The sequence below is a fragment of the Salmo trutta genome, chromosome 9 (genome assembly GCF_901001165.1).
Source record: "Salmo trutta chromosome 9, fSalTru1.1, whole genome shotgun sequence".
NCBI lineage: Eukaryota > Metazoa > Chordata > Actinopteri > Salmoniformes > Salmonidae > Salmo > Salmo trutta.
This window is the reverse complement of record NC_042965.1, coordinates 8,918,060-8,939,991: the sequence shown is the minus strand read 5'-3', so window position 1 is coordinate 8,939,991 and position 21,932 is coordinate 8,918,060. Positions and strand designations below refer to the sequence as shown.

Below are 21,932 nucleotides of genomic sequence, written 5' to 3'. Positions count from 1 at the left end.
AAAAGGACCCTTGCTTCCTAAATGGTTTCAGTTAAAGTTTAAACACACATTCCACACACAAACCTCAGATCTATACACACCACGATGAGACTTGCCAAAAACATGATCCTCTCGAGAATCATAGATATTTGGCTCGAGTCAATCTTTTTCTCTATCCATTTTCTTTGTGTGGAATATATTAAAAATAAATAATGACAGACCTCACAGCCAAGATGTGGCTTCTGAATATATTCTTAAATAAGATTTATTTTACACCTCAAAACAGAAAAGTATGGGGATCGGGCACGTGGTACATTGGGAATGTATTTACAACTGTAGTTTACATTTTTTGGTGTAAGCTCAGAGAAAAATGTTAATACAGTTATAATAATTGCACTTCATAAATATCCACTGTTGCCAGCATTTCCACGTGACAAAGCCTCAGCGCTCTCTCCAGTTAATAAATTCAATTTACCAGTGAAATTTGACTGACCAAGGAAATGCTAATTTATGACCATAGGACTGCTGCACTGATCAATTATTATAATTTTTTCAAATAGTTTCACTCGAGTCCCTCAAGCCAAGGCATTAGACATTTCAGTAATTTAAGTGCAGTACATTCAAGGGAAACTCACAGTCATAATAAATATTTCAATGTTCTGAATCCTAAAGTCAACGAATGACTCGGGCTCCACGCGTTTCAACCATGGGCTGAAACGGACCAGGAAAAAGCAGTGTACCTTGTCTCATCTCACATCACCCGAGAGAACAGGGCATGATTGTTTCACATCAAGACTCCCTTTGGTCCCAGCTCTCACTCCTCCTATATGATAGGGCCAAAAAGTGAAAGGGATATCCCACTTCTACCATACTTATAAAAGGGAGGCATGACAGGAATAGCACTAGAACGGAACGAAGTCAAAAGCCTCCCATAGCAAAAAGCTGATTCAGCCTCATTTTCAGATTCCTAAACTGGGGTTTCTTTGTTTTGGGGGGGGATGGGTGAGTTTAGGGGACACAAATCTAGGGATTAAAAGGAATATATTAAAATAAATATATTAAAAGATGTATAACTAAACCACACACAAGAGGTCATGCTGGAAAACCTCCCAATCATACAGTAACAATCTTCAATAGTGAGAAGGAAAAAAAATCTTTTTTTTTGTTGCAACATTTTCTTTTTAGTAAGTGTTTTCAAGATGTACTGTAGATTCCAGTGTTGTTTAGAGAAGATAGCTCTCTGGCTAGGTTACAGAACCAGAGCAGCGAATATGCCTTATACCAGGACATCAGAAACTGCACGTCAGCTTGAGGAGGAATAACAAGAAACAATAAAAAAGCATTTTGAGACACTTTTTCCCCCATAGCAGCCTATGCATATAATATACCTACAAATATAGAAAACAACAAAAATAGGTTCAAGTTTTCAAGTTTCTTAAATATATCATATCCAAACTACCCAATTCCAAACTCCAAAGTTAACAACGTTTTTAAACTCCAAGCAGTGCAATTTATGGGATCAATTATAACAACAATAATTACTAATATTGTCATATTTTTCATTCAACATTGTGACGTTTGTGTATACACGTCTGTGTTTGTGTGTATGAATTTTTGAGTGTGTGCATGTGTATGTATGAAAATATGTGCGAGCATGATGTATTTCTTTAGGGACTTTAGAAAGCAGCCCTACACTTTGGCCCTTTGGGGCCTTCTTTGTGACTATAGCACCCCAGTTGCTTTTTGTATTTGGATGGGGGAACAACAGGGGTGGCTGTATGCACTTTCATATCAAACTAGAATTCTCACCAAAAAAAGTTGAATCAACTCAAAACAACAACATCAACAACAAAACAAGAAAGGAACAAATACAAATAAAATCACCCCCAAATTCCTGTTGGCAAACCACACTATGGGACATCTGGAGAATCTTCTGTCAGGGCACCCAAAACCACTGAAACCCTTTTTCTCCCTGACTGATAAAAAAAACACTCCCCCCAGCCCGTCACCCAATAAAAGATCCACTCTAACACCATCGCTTCCCTCCGTGGAGCCCCCGAGCTGCTTCAAGCAGTGCCAGTCTCAACAGGCCTATACGTCCCCAGGAAATCAAGGTCTTCTTCTCTGTCCATCAGCTTTTGATCCAGATTTCGCATCATTCATTCATTCATTCTTGTCCCCTGGCTCTCGCCCTCATCCCACCACGCTCTATCTGTAAACTGGGAGGCGGATGTGCGCGTGCTGGTGGTCCAACAGCCGTGGCACCGACACAGTCTCGTAGCCTTTGCCCAGCATCTGCTCTTTGATGCAGGGCGGGTGGACGTCGTTGATAAGGTACTCCAGAGACTGCAGGCTGCTGCTCAGCACCGATGTGTTGCACAGCTGGCTCTTACTGGGCAAGCTGCAGCACAGGCATCCCCCGCTCCCGCTGTCTATTGCGGGGTGGTGATGGTGGTGGTGGTGATGGTGGGGATGATGGTGGTGGGGGTAGCCCATCTCCCTGTGCCCCCCTGTGGCTGGCCCTCGGGTGGTGGTCCCCAGGAGCTCCTGGTGCGGGTTGTAACAGTCACTGTCGGGGGTGACCAGCACGCTGTTCCAGGGTGGGGCAAAGTACTGGCCCACCGAGAAGTTCCCATGCATCCCCATGCAGTTCAGAGGGGAGGAGCTGACCTTGTCCAGGCACCCCCCACCCCCTCCACTTCCCCCTGTCAGATGGTAGGGTCTGGAGGAGGAGGAGGATGACACCTGCGCCTGGGCCATGATCCCTGCTCCCCCCGGGGCACCACAGCTTTCAGGGGACTTACTGATGGCCCCTCCTCCCCCGCTGCCCCCACTGTACATGCGAAGCACAGCCTGCTGCTGCTGTTGTTGCTGTTTCTGCCACAGGATGTAGTCCATGCTGTCCGAGTACATCCCGGCCTTCATGGCCTCGCCACTGTGCACCGCCAGTGGCAGCCCTGCCCCTGTGTACACCAGGTTAGGCTGGGGCGCCATGCCACCCACGTAGCCGCCTCCCGAGGAGCAGGAGGATACACCCATGATACCCCCCGCACCCTGCTTGGAGGGGCTGGGGTTGGTAGAGGGTGCGGTGGATGAGTTTGCACCCTGGCACACCTGCTGCAGAGCCTGGGCCTGGCAGTGCTGGTTGATTTGATAGATGATGCTCTGGATGGAAGGGAGGTTGGACTGTGGAGGTAGCTGGACCAGGCCTCGTCCCCCTGTCACAGGGATCCCAGAGCCGGCCACAGTGACGTTAGGGGGCACTGAGAGGGAGAGGCCAGGGGCCTCGGGGGGCTTCGAGGGTCCAGTGTGGTACACCATCCGGCAGTGGCCATTGGCTAAAGTACTACTGCTAGGGGGAGGGTACGGGGCGACAGCTATTTGGGCTGGGGAGAGCTTAGTTCGCCTGCCTTCCGAGTTCTTGAGGACGCCCTTAGTGGGGGCGAAGGGGGAAGAGACCTTGACAATGGCCAGGAGGCCTGTGTAGCCGCCGGTATGGAGGTGTGGGTAGGGGCTGTAGCGCTGGCTACCTGTAGTATCAAAGCCGTTCACAGTCCGGTTAAGGTGCTTGTGCTGGGGGACTCTGATGTTGGTGGGGAAGATCTTGATGGAGAGTGGGCTGCTCTGCGTCTTCTGGGCGTAGGCATCCAGCTCAGCCACGCTGGGGTAGCGGGGAGAATGCATGGGAACCACCATCTCACCTGCAAGATAAATAGACAAGAGACACATGGGAGTGAGCACAAGAGACAGAGCTAAGCATGGGACAAAGTAATAAGTCAGTACAGGTCACCATACTTATAGGGTAGTACATTCAACAAGCACAGCATTTACACAAATGACTGATGATTAGCTGAGAGAAATTGATGATAAAAAGATTGTGGGAACTGTTTTGTTAGACTTCAGTGCGGCTTTTGACATTATCGATCTTAGTCTGCTGATGGAAAAACATGTGTTATGGCTTTAAGCCCCTTGCTATATTGTGGATAAAGAGTTACCTGTCTAACAGAATACAGAGGGTGTTCTTTAATGGAAGCCTCTCCAACATAATCCAGGTAGAATCAGGAATTCCCCAGGGCAGTGGTCTAGGCCCCTTACTTTTTAAAATCTTTACTAATAAAATGCCACTGGCCTTGAATAACGCCAGTGTGTCTAGGTACGCGGATGACTCAACGCTATACAAGTCAGCTACTACAGCGAGTGAAATCACTGCTACGCTTAACAAAGAACTGCAGTTCGTTTCAGAATGGGTGGCAAGGAGTAAGTTAGTCCTAAATATTTCCAAAACTAAAAGAATTGTACCTGGGAAAAAACATTCACTAAACCTTAACCTCAACTAAATCTTGTAATAAATAATGTGTAAATTGAGCAAGTTGAGGTGACTAAACTGCTTGGAGTAATCCTGGATTGTAAACTCTCATGGTGAAAACATATTGATACAACAGTAGCTAAGATGGGGAGAAGTCTGTCCATAATAAAGCGCTGCTCTGACTTCTTAACACTTTCAACAAGGCAGATCCTACAGGCTCTAGTTCTGTCTCACCTGGGCTACTGTTCAGTCGTGTGTTCAGGTGCAACAAAGAGGGACCATGGAAAATTACAATTGGCCCAGAACAGGGCAGCACGGCTGGCCCTTAAATGTAAAAGGGGAGCTAACATTAATAATATGCATGTAAATCTCTCATGGCCCCAAGTGGAGAAGGAATGGACTTCATCACTACTTGTTTTTGTAAGAAGTGTTGACATGCTGAATGCACCGAGCTGTCTGTTTAAACTACTAGCACACAGCTCTGACACCCATGCATACCCCACAATACATGCCACCAAAGGTCTCTTCACAATCCCCAAGTCAAGAACAGACTATTGGAGGGGCAAAGTACTACATAGAGCCATGGCTACATGGAACTCTACTACACATCAGGTAACTGATGCAAGCAGTAGAATCAGATTTAAAAAAAACAGAAAAATACACCTTATGGAACAGCGAGGACTGTAAAGAGATACACACAGGCACAGACACACATACAGTGGGGGATAAAAGTATTTGATCCCCTGCTGATTTTGTACGTTTGCCCACTGACAAAGAAAGGATCAGTCTATAATTTGAAAATGGTAGGTTTATTTGAACAGTGAGAGACAGAATAACAACAAAAATATCCAGAAAAACACATGTCAAAAATGTTATAAATTGATTTGCATTTTAATGAGGGAAATAAGTATTTGACCCCTCTGCAAAACATGACTTAGTACTTGGTGGCAAAACCCTTGTTGGCAATCACAGAGGTCAGACGTTTCTTGTAGTTGGCCACCAGGTTTGCACACATCTCAGGAGGGATTTTGTCCCACTCCTCTTTGCAGGTCTTCTCCAAGTCATTAAGGTTTCGAGGCTGACGTTTGGCAACTCAAATTAAAATTATAGACTGATCCTTTCTTTGTAAGTGGGCAAACGTACAAAATCAGCAGGGGATCAAATACTTTTTTCCCCCACTGTACACATGATAAGACATGCACTCTACACACACACACACACACACACACACACACACACACACACACACACACACACACACACGTACACATAGATTTTGCATTGTAGATATGTGATAGAGAGTAGTGGCCTGAAGGAACACACTTAAATGTGTCGTGAAGTGTTATGAAATATAATGTCATGTAATATTTTAAATTGTATATAACTGCCTTAATGTTGCTGGACCCCAGGACCCCTCCATCTCATTTTCACCCCCTCCTGTGAAAGTATATCCCTCGACGAATGGATCTTAAAAATAAATAAAAAAATCTAATTCTGTTGAAGGCTGGCACCTTAGGCACTGTTAAATCAGTGCTTTGTGAAATTAATTCAGACTCTCTTTAGCGTCGAATTGGGTTAGCCTTTGATATGAGGAGAGGAGGGAGAGGAGAGAGGAGGGGGAGGGGGTATAGAAGCATATTTAATTGCAGTGGCACAGTTGAGATTTATAAGTAGTATCACTTACTGGGTTTTACCCTTCCTCAATGATTCGACCCAGGACTACTTGGAGATGGGGCGATGGAAACCCTAACTAAAAATCACAATTAACCATCTGTAGGGAATTCTTAACCTGGTTTTAGGGTGAGCTAAATAATGAGAATAGCAAGTCACGTTTAATACAATGTGTTTCAACCCTGCTGTTACGAAACAATAATGAATGAACATAGTAAAGTGTAACTCCAAAAAGGTTTAGTTTTAAAATCTCAGAATTGTAAAGTTTAGATTAAAGTTGGCATATGGTTTATATAGAGTTATTTCTCTGTAATTTCAGTATTGGGGTCCACAGAATTCATTAGAACACATAGAAATACATATGTACATATGACTGTATATTACTATGGCTGTAACACTAGCTAGATATCCTGCCTAGTGCCAGAATTCCACTATCATAAGCAAGATCCTCTGTCACTCACAATTAAATGGTGGTTGTGGTATGCTACCTAGTACTTGGAGCCATTCCAACCGCCAAATTAAATCCCACAACGTCTGAGTTCGGTCACACAGACTAGTATTATTGGCCTTTACTCAGGTAGCAACAGCTTAATTGACCCAGAGTTGAGGTGGCAAATCAGGAAGATGTCCCTTTCTAAAAGCCCACCATTATTTGTCAGTGTTGGGGGGTGGGGTACAGAGATGGGATTTAAATAATATTCAGGCAATTTCATGGCTACTTAAAGTTGACAGGTAAAGGTTTCCCTGTTTTTCCAAACCTTTCTTCGTACAACAGCTAAACGCATCATAAAATGATCTGCAATAATATTTTGTTCGGGGTAGATGTTGTATCCATGACATAACACTAAAACAGGCATGACTACCTGTCAACATGATCCTTTGGAATGTTTGGAAAGGATGTCATGAGGGCATTGTGAAAATTCCAAAATGTTCAAATTCCACATATCTCTGAGCTCACGTGCTCAATATTGTACTGTTGAGAACATAAATCGGAACTCAATTTCACATTTGATCAAGCTAATCTGTCAAGAGATAACCTTGATAGTCTGGCTGTAGCTAGCTACTGGGATTTCAAAGTAGTTTATATTTTTCACTAGTGCTGCACTGTGACAGTTGGTGGTCGGAGCAGATTTATGCTGTAGAATGAGAAGGCAAGAGGCTGTTCTCCTTCTAGCTAACTGTAATAAATCACTTGAAACGACACTACTGTTTACAGTGATCTTTATTAAGGGTCAGCTCAAAGTAGTAAGAGTATTTCTGTATGAGTATCTGCTTTACAAAGCAATTTACCAAGGCGAGATCATGATCATGGATGTTCTTGGCTAGCTAAACCACACTTGGGCTAGCTAATGTTTGCTTACTAGCTATCCATCCAGCTAGCTAACCTTGAGTTCACAGTAAGAAAAGGGTCTAGCTGTCTATATATGGTAACATTTGATCAGAAATAGCTTCATTGTTTTCATGTGATAGTTAGCCACATTTTGGTTAGCTAGTTAGCTTTCTGTCTGCAATGGCTGCAGCCAGTTTAGCTAGCTAGATAGCATACATATTGTTTCCCAAGAAGTAAACTAAGTTTAATAGCTAGGAAACTAGCTGGCTAACATTCATTATACATGTATTGTTTCACACAACCAGTCTTACCAACTAAAACATTTAGCTAGCTAGTTAGCCAGCTAGTTTTAGCTGTTTGAATGGCAGCCTCAGCACATCAACTGGGAATACACTGTCTAGCTATAGCTAGCTAATTAGCAATCTAGATTATATCTCATTATCTGAATAATTAATATTGACATACATGTTTATTTCCCAGATATACAAGTGTCTTCTCACATACTGTCAGTGACATTCGTTTCATTTCTGATCCAGAAAATGACTCATAAAAGCCATGTCTGTAGCTTGTGTTCCTTGCAGTATTAGCCAACGCTCTTTCCTTTCTGCCTTCAAATAACATCATCCATTCATTCATTCTATGGCCAGAAAATGACATCTTCACCAAAAAGTAGAAATGACAACTAAAATGTAGTCATAGACAAAAATGTTGTTGAGGCTTATTTAAAAAGGTGCAATATGCAGAAATCCCTACACCTTTTCCTGGTTGCTAAAATTCTAATATTTAGCCTAATTTCAGTTTATGTGACATAACAAGCAAGTATAGTGTAGAGAATCATTGTACCATCTAAACCGCTGTGAAATGTATTTTCCATAACCAAAAATATTGCATTTTCAGCTTTTTAAAGCTGGTGTACAAAGACGCAAAAACGAAACTTAAGAACGGGAAGCATATAAACAGAGCACAAAGAACAGATCTACCACTTCTAAGACTTGCTTTCGGTGAGAATTTACAGATCTATACCGAACATTTCTATGTCAATTTGGTCGGGTCGCCCAAAAAGTTATTTATTATTAAGTGTTATGGTTTTTGTGGAGACCTTTGCCTGTCACCTTTAACTATGTGAAACAAAAAGAGGGGCATCGGGGGAAGAACTCAATTTCACATAAATAAATCTGCCACCAATTTCACATAAAATCATCTGCCACCAATGACTCGCAACCCCTTAAAAAAAATGACATTTGTATGCAAAAGCGAACAAATAACACACCAAGATTAAACAAAATAGAAACGCGCCAGTCAGCGAATGTCGTGGTGACCTGAGGAGTTTAGAGGCAAGGGGCATGTATGAGCGGCACTAACTCCATTTCAGTTTAAAGAGACTTTACAGCCAAGCAGTCACCAACTCTTATTCTTCTGCTCCCATTACTGATAGCATGGGAAGTTCATTTCTACTATCCAATGGGCCTCCAACTGTGAAAATGATTCAATCTACAAGATCCATATCATAAAGGAAATAAATTGGGAGTTAGAACGTGCATATTATGCGCATCTGTGAAATTGTGAATGCTCCAACTACAAGACAGGAAAAGCCAATTTTATTTAATCTTTATTTAAATAGGCAAGCCAGTTAAGAACAAATTGTTATTTTACAATGACGGCCTACACCGGCCAAAACCTCCCCTAACTCAGACGACACTGGGCCAATTGTGCGCCACCCTATGGGACTCCCGATCACAGCCGGTTGTGATACAGCCCAGGATCAAACCAGGGTCTGTAGTGACACCTCTAGCACTGAGATGCAGTGCCTTAGACCGCTGTGCCACTTGGGAGATTGTTGAAGTAAATAAAACATATTGATGCTTCAAGCAAATATATTAGGTCTACACATCACAACCTTTTCAATACTCAATGACAGTACTATCAGACTCCAGCATCACAATTGGTCCTAAATAAGACAAGAGAGACAATGTAGTATCCCTTTCCTGCAGTCAAATGACCAAATCACCCTCTAGTGGCCTAATGAGGGGAATTCTATTAATATTTTTCATAATTTCATAATTAATAAAACAAATTTAAATGCTGAAAATCCAGTGTTTCTACGTGAAACGGTTTTGTTATATTGTAGTCTTCTGTGATATATGTATATAAAAGTGTAATATCGGGATGCAAACTCTAAATATAATATATTTCAACTGTATATCTGACATGGTACAGGTGTTTTTAAACCCATAACCATGTGTGTGAGGTGTATACTTTTGTTTCAAAGTAGATTTGTTTAAAACTATTAAGAAACACTGTGACGCTGATTTAGCCCACTGGAGTAAAAGGTTAAAGAAAAAATACAATGTTATGTTTATGGCTGTAAATTAATCTGATGACATTGTAATGGGTTGGGCTGAAAGGATGCGTGACTGTCCTTACAAGGACACAGTACATACGTAGGAATGTCCTAATATGGACACCTTACAAGCATGAACAGAGATTCAGATCAGTGGGCAGCAGGACTGGGGCTGCCTGACTGGGGCACAATTCTCCCAACCTAACCTTCCCCGATGACAGTGTTGGTTGCACCACGCTTTGATGTTCACACAGGCAGGGGAAACTGACAGAAGACTTACTTAATGTGCTCAAAAGAAAAATAAATCTCGGCATTCGCCAGTCCACATGCAAATGGGCCGGCTGCATTTTTAAATAAACATATTTGATCATCACATGGTTTAAATGAGGAGCGATATTCGGCTTTGGCATATCAAGGGGCTGTGCCCCTCCTCAACCCCCTGCAACATGCCCATCATTCCCCCTAATTACTGCCACATGAATAAAAAAACTTTGCAAAACAACCAGGAAATTCATTCAAGGGTGGCTAATTCCCATTCCTTGTCAGTGACTGAGTCCATATTTTCCATGTCTGACTCTACTGTGCTGTCTCTCCTTCTGCTGCGGAGAAAAGTGCCACTACTCCCGATCTCCTCAGTCTCCTTCCATCTCTCCCTGGGTCGCCCGTTGTTTGTCAACAGGCAGAGCCTTTGGAGAGCAACCTGGCATCAAAGGGTTTCACACTTCAGAGGCCACAGGGATTAGAGGCTTGACAGGTCCCACAAAACCCATCTCAGCCCCACAAAGACTTCCGGTTATTAGAGCCTACTGGCACTGAGGAAGAGGAGGAGGCAAATGAGCGTCTGTGCTCTTTCGGATTCTAGTTGCCTACTATTCTGTTTGTTGGAGAGTTGATTAAATGTGACACGCACGCACAGGCACTGACACACACTTTGACGTGCTGTTTGATGTGCATGGCCAGGGCATCTTCATCCGTCTTCTCCCAGGAGGAGCTGTGGGTTTGCAGAATAAGTAAGCTAAGGGCATGGAGGAGGTGAAAGGAGAGCGCCTAGCGGTGTTGAGGCCAGCTCTGCAGCGCTGCGGGACTTACTGGCTCCAGCTACATTAGATCACAGCGTACAGATGTTACTGGCTGATAAACAGCCACCGAGGTGCCCGCCACCGTCTCCTCTGAGCTTCCCTACCTCCTCCTCACGGGGCTAGGGTTTCCTGTGTACACATGTACACACACACATGCACCTACGTGCATATGCGCACACAAACACAGTGGCATCAGTGGAGCATGTTGTTATGCTCTGCTCTGTGCGCTCTGCTGAAATGTAGGGCAGGGACGACAACAGGTGCCTGTGCAGGCGACAGCCTGCAATGCCTCCTGGGCTAAATGCTTCACACTTGCTTCATTTCAACACACGACAGCCTTGTACGTATTAATTATTTCCCTTGGGGATGGAATAAGACACTTTTTATTTTCCACAACAAGGCATGAGGTGACAACCGGCACTCTCACATGCACATCTGAAACGGCATCGCCGAACAGAGATTAAAACCGGGGAAAGACAAACACGGCTTCATAGCGTAACGTTACAATATCACTACCCAGACTTCATAGTGAGGTCATCCTCATACCATACGTTTCAATTGCATATATACTATAGCAGTGTAGATAAAAGTGGCAGAGCCAGCACCATACAGCTAGTGGTGGTGAGAGCTGGGTGCTGGGTTGGGCTCCCACGCCAGGGAGAAGAGATGGCAGGGAGGCAATTAACGGACTGACCTTCGTCCTTAATCACCCAGCGCCTGGCACACAATGCCTGTGTGTCAGAGCAGGCACATCTCGAAATGCCATGGCTCATTAGCGCCTCGCACCCGAGTGAGAGAGGCTATGTGTTTGTGTGTATACACTATAGCATGGCAAGACAGAACTGAACTGAACAGCAGAGGGCCTTTCTCAACAGAATCGTGAAGCTCTTTAACCCCTAAGGTTTATTAGCATAATAAAACAAAAAATCCCCATAAAAATCTGTCAGTTTAAGCTAGAAATACACGTTTTTTTGCATTGGATGAGTCTCAATCCACCAAATCCGCCTATGTCACAATTCCGCATCTGCGGTTAAAGGTAACAGAGCTAGAGCAGTGTCTTTCAGACCATGAGACATCCCCAAAATCCCTCTATGGAAAGATGAGACTCTCACAAACACAAGTGTTCTCCCTTTTACTCTACGACCTCCACAGGTGTCAGTGTGTAGAGCCGCCCTGCCAACTTCTGTCTGTAGCGTCCAAACTATTCAGGCTACACGCTAATATTTTCATATTCAGGCCTCACAAGACTCCTCTGAAGGTCCCCTGGTACTAGTTGAAAACATTAATTGAAGTATACAGTACCAGTCAAAAGTTTGGACACAGCTACTCATTCAAGGGTTTTTAACACATATGGAATCATGTAGTAAACCATTTTTACTACATACTTTGAGATTCTTCAAAGTAGCCACCCCTTGCCTTCATGACAGCTTTGCACACTCTTGGCATTCTCTCAACCAGCTTCACCTGGAATGCTTTTCCAACAGTCTTGAAGGAGTTCCCACATATGCTGAGCACTTGTTGGCTGCTTTTCCTTCACTCTGTGGTCCAACTCATCCCAAATCATCTCAATTGGGGCCGTCATTGTAAATAAGAATTTGTTCTTAACCTCTCTAGGGTAAGGGGCAGTATTTTCACGGCCGGATGAAAAACGTACCCAAATTAAACAGCCTACTACTCGGGCCCAGGAACGAGAATATGCATATTATTAGTAGATTTGGATAGAAAACACTGATGTTTCTAAAACTGTTTGAATTATGTCTGAGTATAACAGAACTCATATGGCAGGCAAAAACCTGAGAAAAATCTAACCAGGAAGTGAGAATTCTGGTGCTTGTAGTCCTTTCAAGTCATTGCCTATCGAACACAGTGACTTAGGGTTCATTTTGCACTTCCTAAGGCTTCCACTAGATGTCAACAGTCTTTAGAGACGTCTATGATGAACAGAGAGCGAACAAGAAGGTGGGGAAGTTGGTGACCCAGGGAAGGACATCAGTTCATTGGTGCGCTTTCACGTGAGAGTTAGCTGTGTTCCAAAACGTTTTTCAAGACATTGCAATCGTCCGGTTGGAATATTATTGAAGTTCTAAGTGATAAAGGCCCTAAAGATTGATGCTATACAACGTTTGACATGTTTGAACGAACGTAAATAGAACTTTTTAAACTTTTCGTCGTGACATTTTCCGCACGCTTCCTACACTTGGAGTAGCTAACTGAACGCGCTAACAACAAGGAGCTATTTGGACATAAATTATGGAGTTTATCGAACAAAACAACATTTATTGTGGACCTGGGAATCCTGGAAGTGCCTTCTGATGAAGATCATCAAAAGTAAGTGAATATTTCTAATGTTATTTAATATTTTAGATGACTCCAAAATGGCGGGTACCTGTATTGCCTAGTGTATTTTTCTGAGCGCAGTACTCAGATTATTGCAAAGTGTGCTTTCCCTGTGAAGCTTTTTGAAATCTGTCACAGCGTTTGCATAAAGGAGATGTTCATCTATAATTCTTTGAATAACAGTTTAATATTTTATCAACGTTTATGATGAGTATTTTTGTAAATTGTTGTGCTGATTCACCGACAGTATTGGAGGCAAAATATTTTCTGAACGTCACGCGCCAATGTAAAATGCTGTTTATGGATATAAATATGAACTTGATCGAACAAAAAATGCATGTATTGTGTAACATGATGTCCTAGGAGTGTCATCTGATGAAGATCGTCAAAGGTTAGTGCATAATTTTAGCTGAATTTTTGGTTTTTGTGACGCCTGTCCTTGCTAGGAAAATGGCTGTGTGCTTTTTCTTGTGTTGGAACTGTCCTAACATAATCTAACTTTATGCTTTCGCCATAAAGCCTTTTTGAAATCGGACAATGTGGTTACATTAACTTGTTATGGATAGGGGGCAGTATTTTCACGGCCGGATAAAAAACTTACCCGATTTAATCTGATTATTACTCCTGCCCAGAAACTAGAATATGCATATAATTATTAGCTTTGGATAGAAAACACTCCAAATTTTCTAAAACTGTTTGAATGGTGTCTGTGTATAACAGAACTCATTTGGCAGGCCAAAACCTGAGAAGATTCCAAACAGGAAGCGCCCTCTCTGACCATTTCTTGGCCTTCTTGATCATCTCTATCCAAACAGGGGATCTCTGCTGTAACGTGACATTTTCTAACACTCCCATAGGCTCTCAGAAGGCGCCAGAACGTTGAATGATGACTTTGCAGGCCATGGCTGAAAAACAGTAGCGCATTTGGTAAGTGGTCGATCTGAGAACAATGAGACTGGCGCGCGCGTGCACGAGACGACTCCATGTTTTAATTTTCAGTCTTTGAACGAAAACAACGACTCCCGGTCGGAATATTATCGCTTTTTTATGAGAAAATCGCATAAAAATTGATTTTAAACAGCGTTTGACATGCTTCGAAGTACGTTAATGGAATATTTTGAATTGTTTTGTCACGAAACGCGCCGGGCGCGGCACCCTTCGTTACCCTTCTGATAGTGTCTTGAACGCACAACAAAACACCTCTATTTGGATATAACTATGGATTATTTGGAACCAAACCAACATTTGTTATTGAAGTAGAAGTCCTGGGAGTGCATTCTGACGAAGAACAGCAAAGGTAATCCAATTTTTCTTATAGTAAATCTGAGTTTGGTGAGTACCAAACTTGGTGGGTGTCAAAATAGCTAGCCCGTGATGGCGAGCTATCTACTCAGAATATTGCAAAATGTGCTTTCACCGAAAAGCTATTTTAAAAATCGGACACCGCGATTGCATAAAGGAGTTCTGTATCTATAATTCTTAAAATAATTATGTTTTTTGTGAACGTTTATCGTGAGTAATTTAGTAAATTCACCGGAAGTGTTCGGTGGGAATGCTAGTTCTGAACATCACATGCTAATGTAAAAAGCTGGTTTTTGATATAAATATGAACTTGATTGAACAAAACGTGCATGTATTGTATAACATAATGTCCTAGGAGTGTCATCTGATGAAGATCATCAAAAGGTTAGTGCTGCATTTAGCTGTGGTTTTGTTTTTTGTGACATTATATGCTAGCTTGAAAAATGGGTGTCTGATTAGATTATGTCAGCAGAGTACCCAGCCAGAAATAATGTTTTGCTTTCGCTGTAAAGCCTTTTTGAAATCGGACAGTGTGGTTAGATAAAGGAGAGTCTTGTCTTTAAAATGGTGTAAAATAGTCATATGTTTGAACAATGGAAGTTTTCGGATTTTTCGAGGAGTTTGTATTTCGCGCCACGCCTATCATTGGATATTGGAGCAGGTGTTCCGCTAGCGGGACGTCTAGATGTAAGAGGTTTTAAGGAGACGTGTACCTTTTAAAATGGTGTAAAATAGTCCTTTGTTTGAGAACTTTGAATTATGACATTTTGTGGTTTTGAATTTGGCGCTCTGATTTTTCACTGGCTGTTGAACTGTGGGTGGGACAGCGTCCCACCTCCCTGAGAGAGGTTAACTGACTTGCCTAGTTAAATAAAAAAATAAAAAATAAAAAAAACAATTTGGGCTGAGGTAGGGTAATTGTGGAGGCCAGGTCATCTGATGCAGCACTTCATCACTCTCCTTTGTCAAATAGTCCTTACAAAGGGTGGCTACTTTGAAGAATCTTAAATATAAAATATATTTTGATTTGTTTAACACTTTTTTGGTTACTACATGATTCCATATGATATTTTACAGCATTCTGCAGAGATACACCATCCCATCTGGTTTGCCCTTTGTGGGACTATCATTTGTTTTTCAACAGGATAATGACCCAACACATCTCCAGGCTGTGTAAGGACTATTTGACCAAGAGCCCCCCCCCCCCCCCCAAAAAAAAATAAACGATATTTTTGAAACTTCAAGGGGTCTTAAAATTCAAAATCAAATAGCAAAATGATCCTTGGTATGACTTTCTTAAAACAATTCCATATAGCTTAATAGTACCCCCCTCCCCTGGCTTAGACACTTATGGGTTAAAATAACAAAGCAGAGGGGGTGGATGTAACAGTTCTCCCCTCTGTCTTTTGAGTGGCGTGGAGCTCCCCAAGCACATCGTCCTTGGGGTGCCCTGTGCCATCTTTGTGGGTGGTTTGTGTGCGCGTGTGTTGCTCAATCCTGAACACTCAATTAACACTCCTTTAATTAGCCAGCGGTACTCTGAATTCTGATGAACTCATTTTTCTGTGTATGGGGTTGGAGGAGGGAAGGGTACGAAACAGCAATAAGGAGAGAACTGGGAACGGGATCAGACTCTAAAATAAATCCATTGAATTTTGGTGCAAGTGAGGGGTCAAATTGTGTTGATCAATAGAAGCAGTGGCAGATGGATTGAGCAGGATAGAGTAGAGTTAGGCGAGGTGGAGGCAAAGGAGGGAGGGAGGGGAGGGAGGGAGGGAGGGAGGGGAGGAAAATAGGAGAGCAGAAAAGGAGAGACAGACAGGGATGAGGAGTCAGAGGTTGTGCAGAGAGAGAGTGCAGTATGAAATTCAGAGGAGCATTAAACTGCTTTGCATTCAAATTAGTGGCTTAATTGAATATTCACAGGAATAAGCCGGAAAGAACTGCCTGAAATCCTCTCCCTCCTTTCTCCCATTTATTAGAGCTCCAAATGTTCTAAAATCATGAGCAGGTTGGAGACATTTCTAGTTAGTAGTGAAACCAACGGGTAACGCCGACACATCAGATGAGAGCATCTGCTACGTTCTCAATTCTTTACTCTCAGCCAGTGTCAGCAACGTGGTGCTAACTTATACACATTCATCCATCCCCTCTTTCTTCCTACAGCAACAAAGCCAAAGAAAATACAATTTAAGTTGAAAAAAAATAGAGGGTTGTAAAGACCATGTGGTTGAGCGGTTTGCAACGATGTCTTCACAGAACGATGGGCACATAACACACATTAGCTTTGACCAAATAAGCAGAAGCTGTGATGATAACAGGGTTAGGGCAATTCCAACAGGAGTTGATTCGTAGTGAGTGAGTGAGTGAGTGAGTGAGTGAGTGAGTGAGTGAGTGAGTGAGTGAGTGAGTGAGTGAGTGAGTGAGTGAGTGAGTGAGTGAGTGAGTGAGTGAGTGAGTGAGTGAGAGAGAGAGAGAGAGAGAGAGAAAGAGAGAGAAAGAAAGAGAAAGAAAGAGAGAGAGAGATGAAAGGAAACACTAGGTCAGCAGCAGTGCACCATCCACCAGGTTCACCGGGAACTTTTTCTCCAGAGAAGAGAAGCTGCTGTTAAATGTGCATGAGCTGTCAGCACTAGCGAAGCCCAGAGAGGGCATTATCCGCTGCAGCCCGGGGCCCCCATCACCCACCCCCATGTGTCCTTTTAAAACCACAGGTCCCTATAAATTACAATGCTTTTAGGCCAAGCCATGCTAATCTACTTTTTTCCCCTTCCACCATCCTGCTGCATATTCAATCTATCCTGTCTCCACGGAACAAGCAAGCGACGCTTTGCCCTTTCCACCTCATTGTTATGGAGCTATTCAAGTTAATAATTCATGTGTAGAACAGCCTTCGAAATCCCTCATGCTTGAATCACTTACTTTGGAAAAAGTTTGACTTGTTCAAATGCATTGCTGTTCGGGAATGGAACAATTTGAAAATGCATTGTTGCGAAGGGACACCCTTGACCCGTGCCTATCGTTTGGCCCTGGGCTAGAGAGACCCTGATCCTATGACAGACATCCTCTCCGCCCCCCTCTGTTACCAACACCGGACAAAAGCTGGGCCATGAAAGGAGGTGCAGGCAGGGGTGGAGGGGGGAGCTAGAGATGGCTTTGCTCACTGAACAATACCTGCCTTGTGCTAATGGAGGTGTCATCTGCCACAGGGCTGACTAGTTAGCGATTACAGGCTGGCCCTGGATTGCCGTGACAACTGCTGCAATGCACAATGGGCCCTGATAGAGCCAGCTGTTTGGTCCTCTGCAATTAACCCTGCATCCCTTTCGTCTCAGCCAGGGCGCCGCCTCTAATTGACTATTGGGCACACAAAGCAGGGGCTGTTGGCCAGACCCCCAGGACAGCACCCCCCACCTCCTCGTCGGAAGTAAAAACAATAGTAACGGTGCTCTGCCGACTCGGCCGTCAGCCAATCAAAAACCTGGCTTTCTGAGGAGAGCGATGGAGAGAGAGACACTGCAGAAGAGAGGAGCATGTGTGAGCCAGTGATCAACAGGGAAGAGTTGCCTGGTGGGGGGGGGGGACACACACACATTGAATATGCCCTCAGCTAGGGAAACTAATCAATTCAAGTCCATGTGGGGGGGAAAGGAACCCTGCTGCTTGTTCTGCTCGGCAACAGGAAAAAAGGAAAAACATTCCAGGTACACATTTATCTAGGTTCATCTCAAGGTTGATGATTATTTGCTAGGGCACGGCGTAGAGTTTTTTTTTTTTTATATATACACGATTCAAAGATTAGGCTAGCTATAATTGTGCAGATTTGTATCAAAGCTCATGATGATGATATCTTGAATTATGATGATGATGACGATGATGGATGATGATAATACATAGGTCCTACAACCCCACCCCCATCCGTGTACTCCCTGTCCCTGATGGTTACCCTGAGTAACAGAGATATAGACATACTTCCCATAAGGCTTTGGAGGGAATTGAGAGTGTTCTACTAATGGCCCGTTGAGGCACTCTGCAATCTCCACCGTGATCTATCACAGCCAGCTACTGAGTCATAAGGGCTGTGTCAAAAATGGATTTAGAAATGAATATGGAAAAAAGCTCAGACATGACTCCCAAATGTAATATTTTATTTCATTAGAGTCTACCTCGCCTCAGATTCAATCAATTAATTTCCCGGCAAAAGCTTTAGCCTTCGGACACTGTGAGCACCTTTCCTTTTCTCAGGGTCTCAGTGTACTGGAGTATCTTAGGTTAGTCTTGGTTTGAGATGTATGAGCTTAGGTCTGGGAGATAAAGCTAATTTGTTACAGTGAAGTTTAACAAGTAGACGAGACCATTTTCTCCTCATTTTAGCATTTGTTCCCCCAAAAATCTTGATACCACGCCTAATAAAAGTCTACACACTACTTACAGTCTTCACATTTTACTGCCTTGAAATTTAAAGGGAATAAATGTGATTTTTTTTTTGGTACCGATGTCCACAACCTGTGAAACAAAAATGATTGAACATTTTGTAGAGGGCTGCAATCCCGACAGAGATCAATGCGGCGCGGTCTGCATTTTTCATGCTGAGGACGGGACCGGGCGGTCAGACAGCTAGCAACTACCTAGACACCGGAGGAAAACAACACGAAATGCAACAATTCAACTTTTTTCCGTCAATTAAGTTTTGCTTTTGAAGTGATTGGTGGGAAGCCAAATCCAAACTGGCTTCCCTTGACACTTTCTTTTTGGTGCGCCAGGACCATTCACAGTTGAACTCACTCAGTTTAGCTCAATGCAGATTGGCTATTCTTTTATACTTTTTTATCATGGGAGGTCAAATGCTCGCTGGCTTCCCCTGCATTCAATGCTAAGGGCGGCAACAATGTTATAGTCTTTTTGACCAGACAGCATCAGATAGATGGGCTACGCATACAGAGACAGAGGGGCGCCATTTCACTCGCTCGGATGCTTTCTCCGGAGAGATACAGTCAGCCTCTTGCAAATTGAAGGAAAGTTATGAAACACAGTGATATGAAAGAGACATTACATGGCCAATTATTTGGGGATGCTTGGCTTCCCTTGGCATCCATCAATTTGCGCCACTGGTAGAATCTTTACATCCCTGGCAGTGAGCATTTGTCATTTGCCAAGATAATCCATCCACCTGACAGTGTGGCATATGAAGAAGTTGATTAAGCAGCAAGATCATTACACAGGTGCACCTTGTGCTGGGGGCAATAAAAGGCCACTTTAAAATGTACAGTTTTGTCACACAACACAATGACACAGATGTCTCAGGTTTTTAGGGAGTGTTCAATTGGCATGCTGACTACAGGAATTTCCACCAGAGCTGTTGCCAGAGAATTGAATGTTAATTTCTCTACCATAAACTGCTTCCAACGTCGTTTGAGAGAATTTGGCAGTACGTCTAACCCGCCTCACAACCGCAGACCACGTGTAACCACACCAGTCATGGGAAATACATAGATTAAGGCCTAATTCATTTATTTCAATTAACTGATGTCCTTCTATAAACTGTAACTCAGTAGAATCTTTGAAGTTGTTGCATGTTGTGTTTATATTTTGGTTCAGTATAATTAGCTAGTTTGATGTAGCAACCTGCTTTTTATGGGCTGTAGGGGAAATGACTGAGGATTGATTGTTTCTGAAGAATTCCACTGTACACAGAGCCTAACACACACATGCGCACGCTCGCACGCATGTACGCACAGGCACACACACACACACACACACACACACACACACACACACACACACACACACACACACACACACACACACACACACACCATCCTTTTCAGAACATATCCCTCAAACCTCAGCTCTTCAGCTGAACCTCACTTCCTTCCTCTAGTAACTAACACCGTGCATCAGTTGAAGAAGTCTGGATTTTCTCCTTCCCTCTACCTCCTATCTTTCGGCCTCCACCCCTCCCTCTACCCCCATCTTTCGGCCTCCACCCCTCCCTCTCTTCTCTCTCCCTGAGTAAGTGAGTTCCATTGGGGGTGCTCGCCGAGTGAAATCACCTCGGGCGAAACACTTTATTATCTGTAGTCAAAGAGTCACCACAAATACCATTCTACACACACAAGTGTCACTTTCCATTCGTCCGCTCTCGGGCTGCATTAGGCAAGCCCAGCCGAGCTTAGAGCAGAGCAGAGTCTCGAACGCGGCCGGCGGAGGGAAAGCACCACAGCGTTCCTGCCCTGCAGAGCCCTGCAGACACCACCGCTACAGCTCCATTTGAGTTCCTGCCCTGCAGACACCACCGCTACAGCTCCATTTGAGTTCCTGCCCTGCAGAGCTCTGCAGACACCACCGCTACAGCTCCATTTGAGTTCCTGCCCTGCAGAGCTCTGCAGACACCACCGCTACAGCTCCATTTGAGTTCCTGCCCTGCAGAGCCCTGCAGACACCACCGCTACAGCTCCATTTGAGTTCCTGCCCTGCAGAGCCCTGCAGACACCACCGCTACAGCTCCATTTGAGTTCCTGCCCTGCAGAGCCCTGCAGACACCACCGCTACAGCTCCATTTGACCTGGAATTCCTCTCATCATTTTTAGGATTATTATTAGAAGGAGGACTAATCCTAGTAGCGCTGGTGGCCATGTCATTATGGTACCTCTATAGTCTTTTTAATACACAGAAAGACCATTTCCATATGTCGCGGTCAAAGAACTCCTATGGCTGAATATTCAACAAAGTTGCCGTTATCTTGCTAAATATTCATGGCTGTTTCTTGTTGTTGGTCATCTTGACTCCATGTAGTTCTGTCCTTGAGTTGTTATTGGCTATTGATGTTTCGTATCATGCCGTGTTTTACATTTTGTGTGGACCCCAAGACGAGAAGCTACTGTGGTATAGCAGCAGCCAATGTGGATCCTAATAAAGTACTCCAAACTAAAGCTCAGCGTGTCGTGGACAGCCTGTATGCAACCTACTCCATTTGGGCCCTAGTCAAAAGTAGTGCCCTATATAGGGAATAGGCTGCCATTTCAGATTGCGCCAAATATTTATGTTTAATCCCCACAGATAAAAAGGAGGTTGCTGACTATATTAAACAGCGATTCTAGCCCTCCATCTCCCTGTTTGAGCAGCTAGCTAGACCAACAACAGGGATAGAGAGGCAGAGAGACAGAGAGCGAGAGACACAGACAGAGAAACACAGAGACACACACAGAAAGAGAGAGAGACACAGAAAGAGAGAGAGAGAGACACACACAGAAAGAGAGAGAGAGACACACACAGAAAGAGAGAGAGAGAGAGACACACACAGAAAGAGAGAGAGAGAGAGACACACACAGAAAGAGAGAGAGAGAGAGAGAGACACAGAAAGAACGAGAGAAAGAGAGAGAAAGAGCGAGAGCGACACACAGACAGAGAGCGACACAGACAGAGAGCGAGAGACACAGAGCGAGAGCGAGAGACACAGAGCGAGAGCGAGAGACACAGAGAGCGAGAGACACAGAGAGAGCGAGAGCGAGAGACACAGACAGAGAGCGAGTGAGCGAGAGACAGACAGAGAGAGAGAGAGCGAGCGAGCGACACAGACAGACAGAG

General features: G+C 43.7%; 1 protein-coding gene across 1 annotated transcript in view; it reads right to left on the bottom strand.

The window, feature by feature from the left end:
• Nucleotides 1-217: 217 nt before the first annotated feature.
• The window catches only part of fam222aa (family with sequence similarity 222 member Aa), a 77,257-nt gene continuing 55,542 nt past the window's right edge, over nt 218-21,932 (bottom strand). The window contains exon 3 of the mRNA XM_029762259.1: nt 218-3,680. Within this exon, the coding sequence (XP_029618119.1) occupies nt 2,188-3,680 (1,493 nt within the window). The 3' untranslated portion in view covers nt 218-2,187. The remainder of the gene's footprint in view (nt 3,681-21,932) is intronic.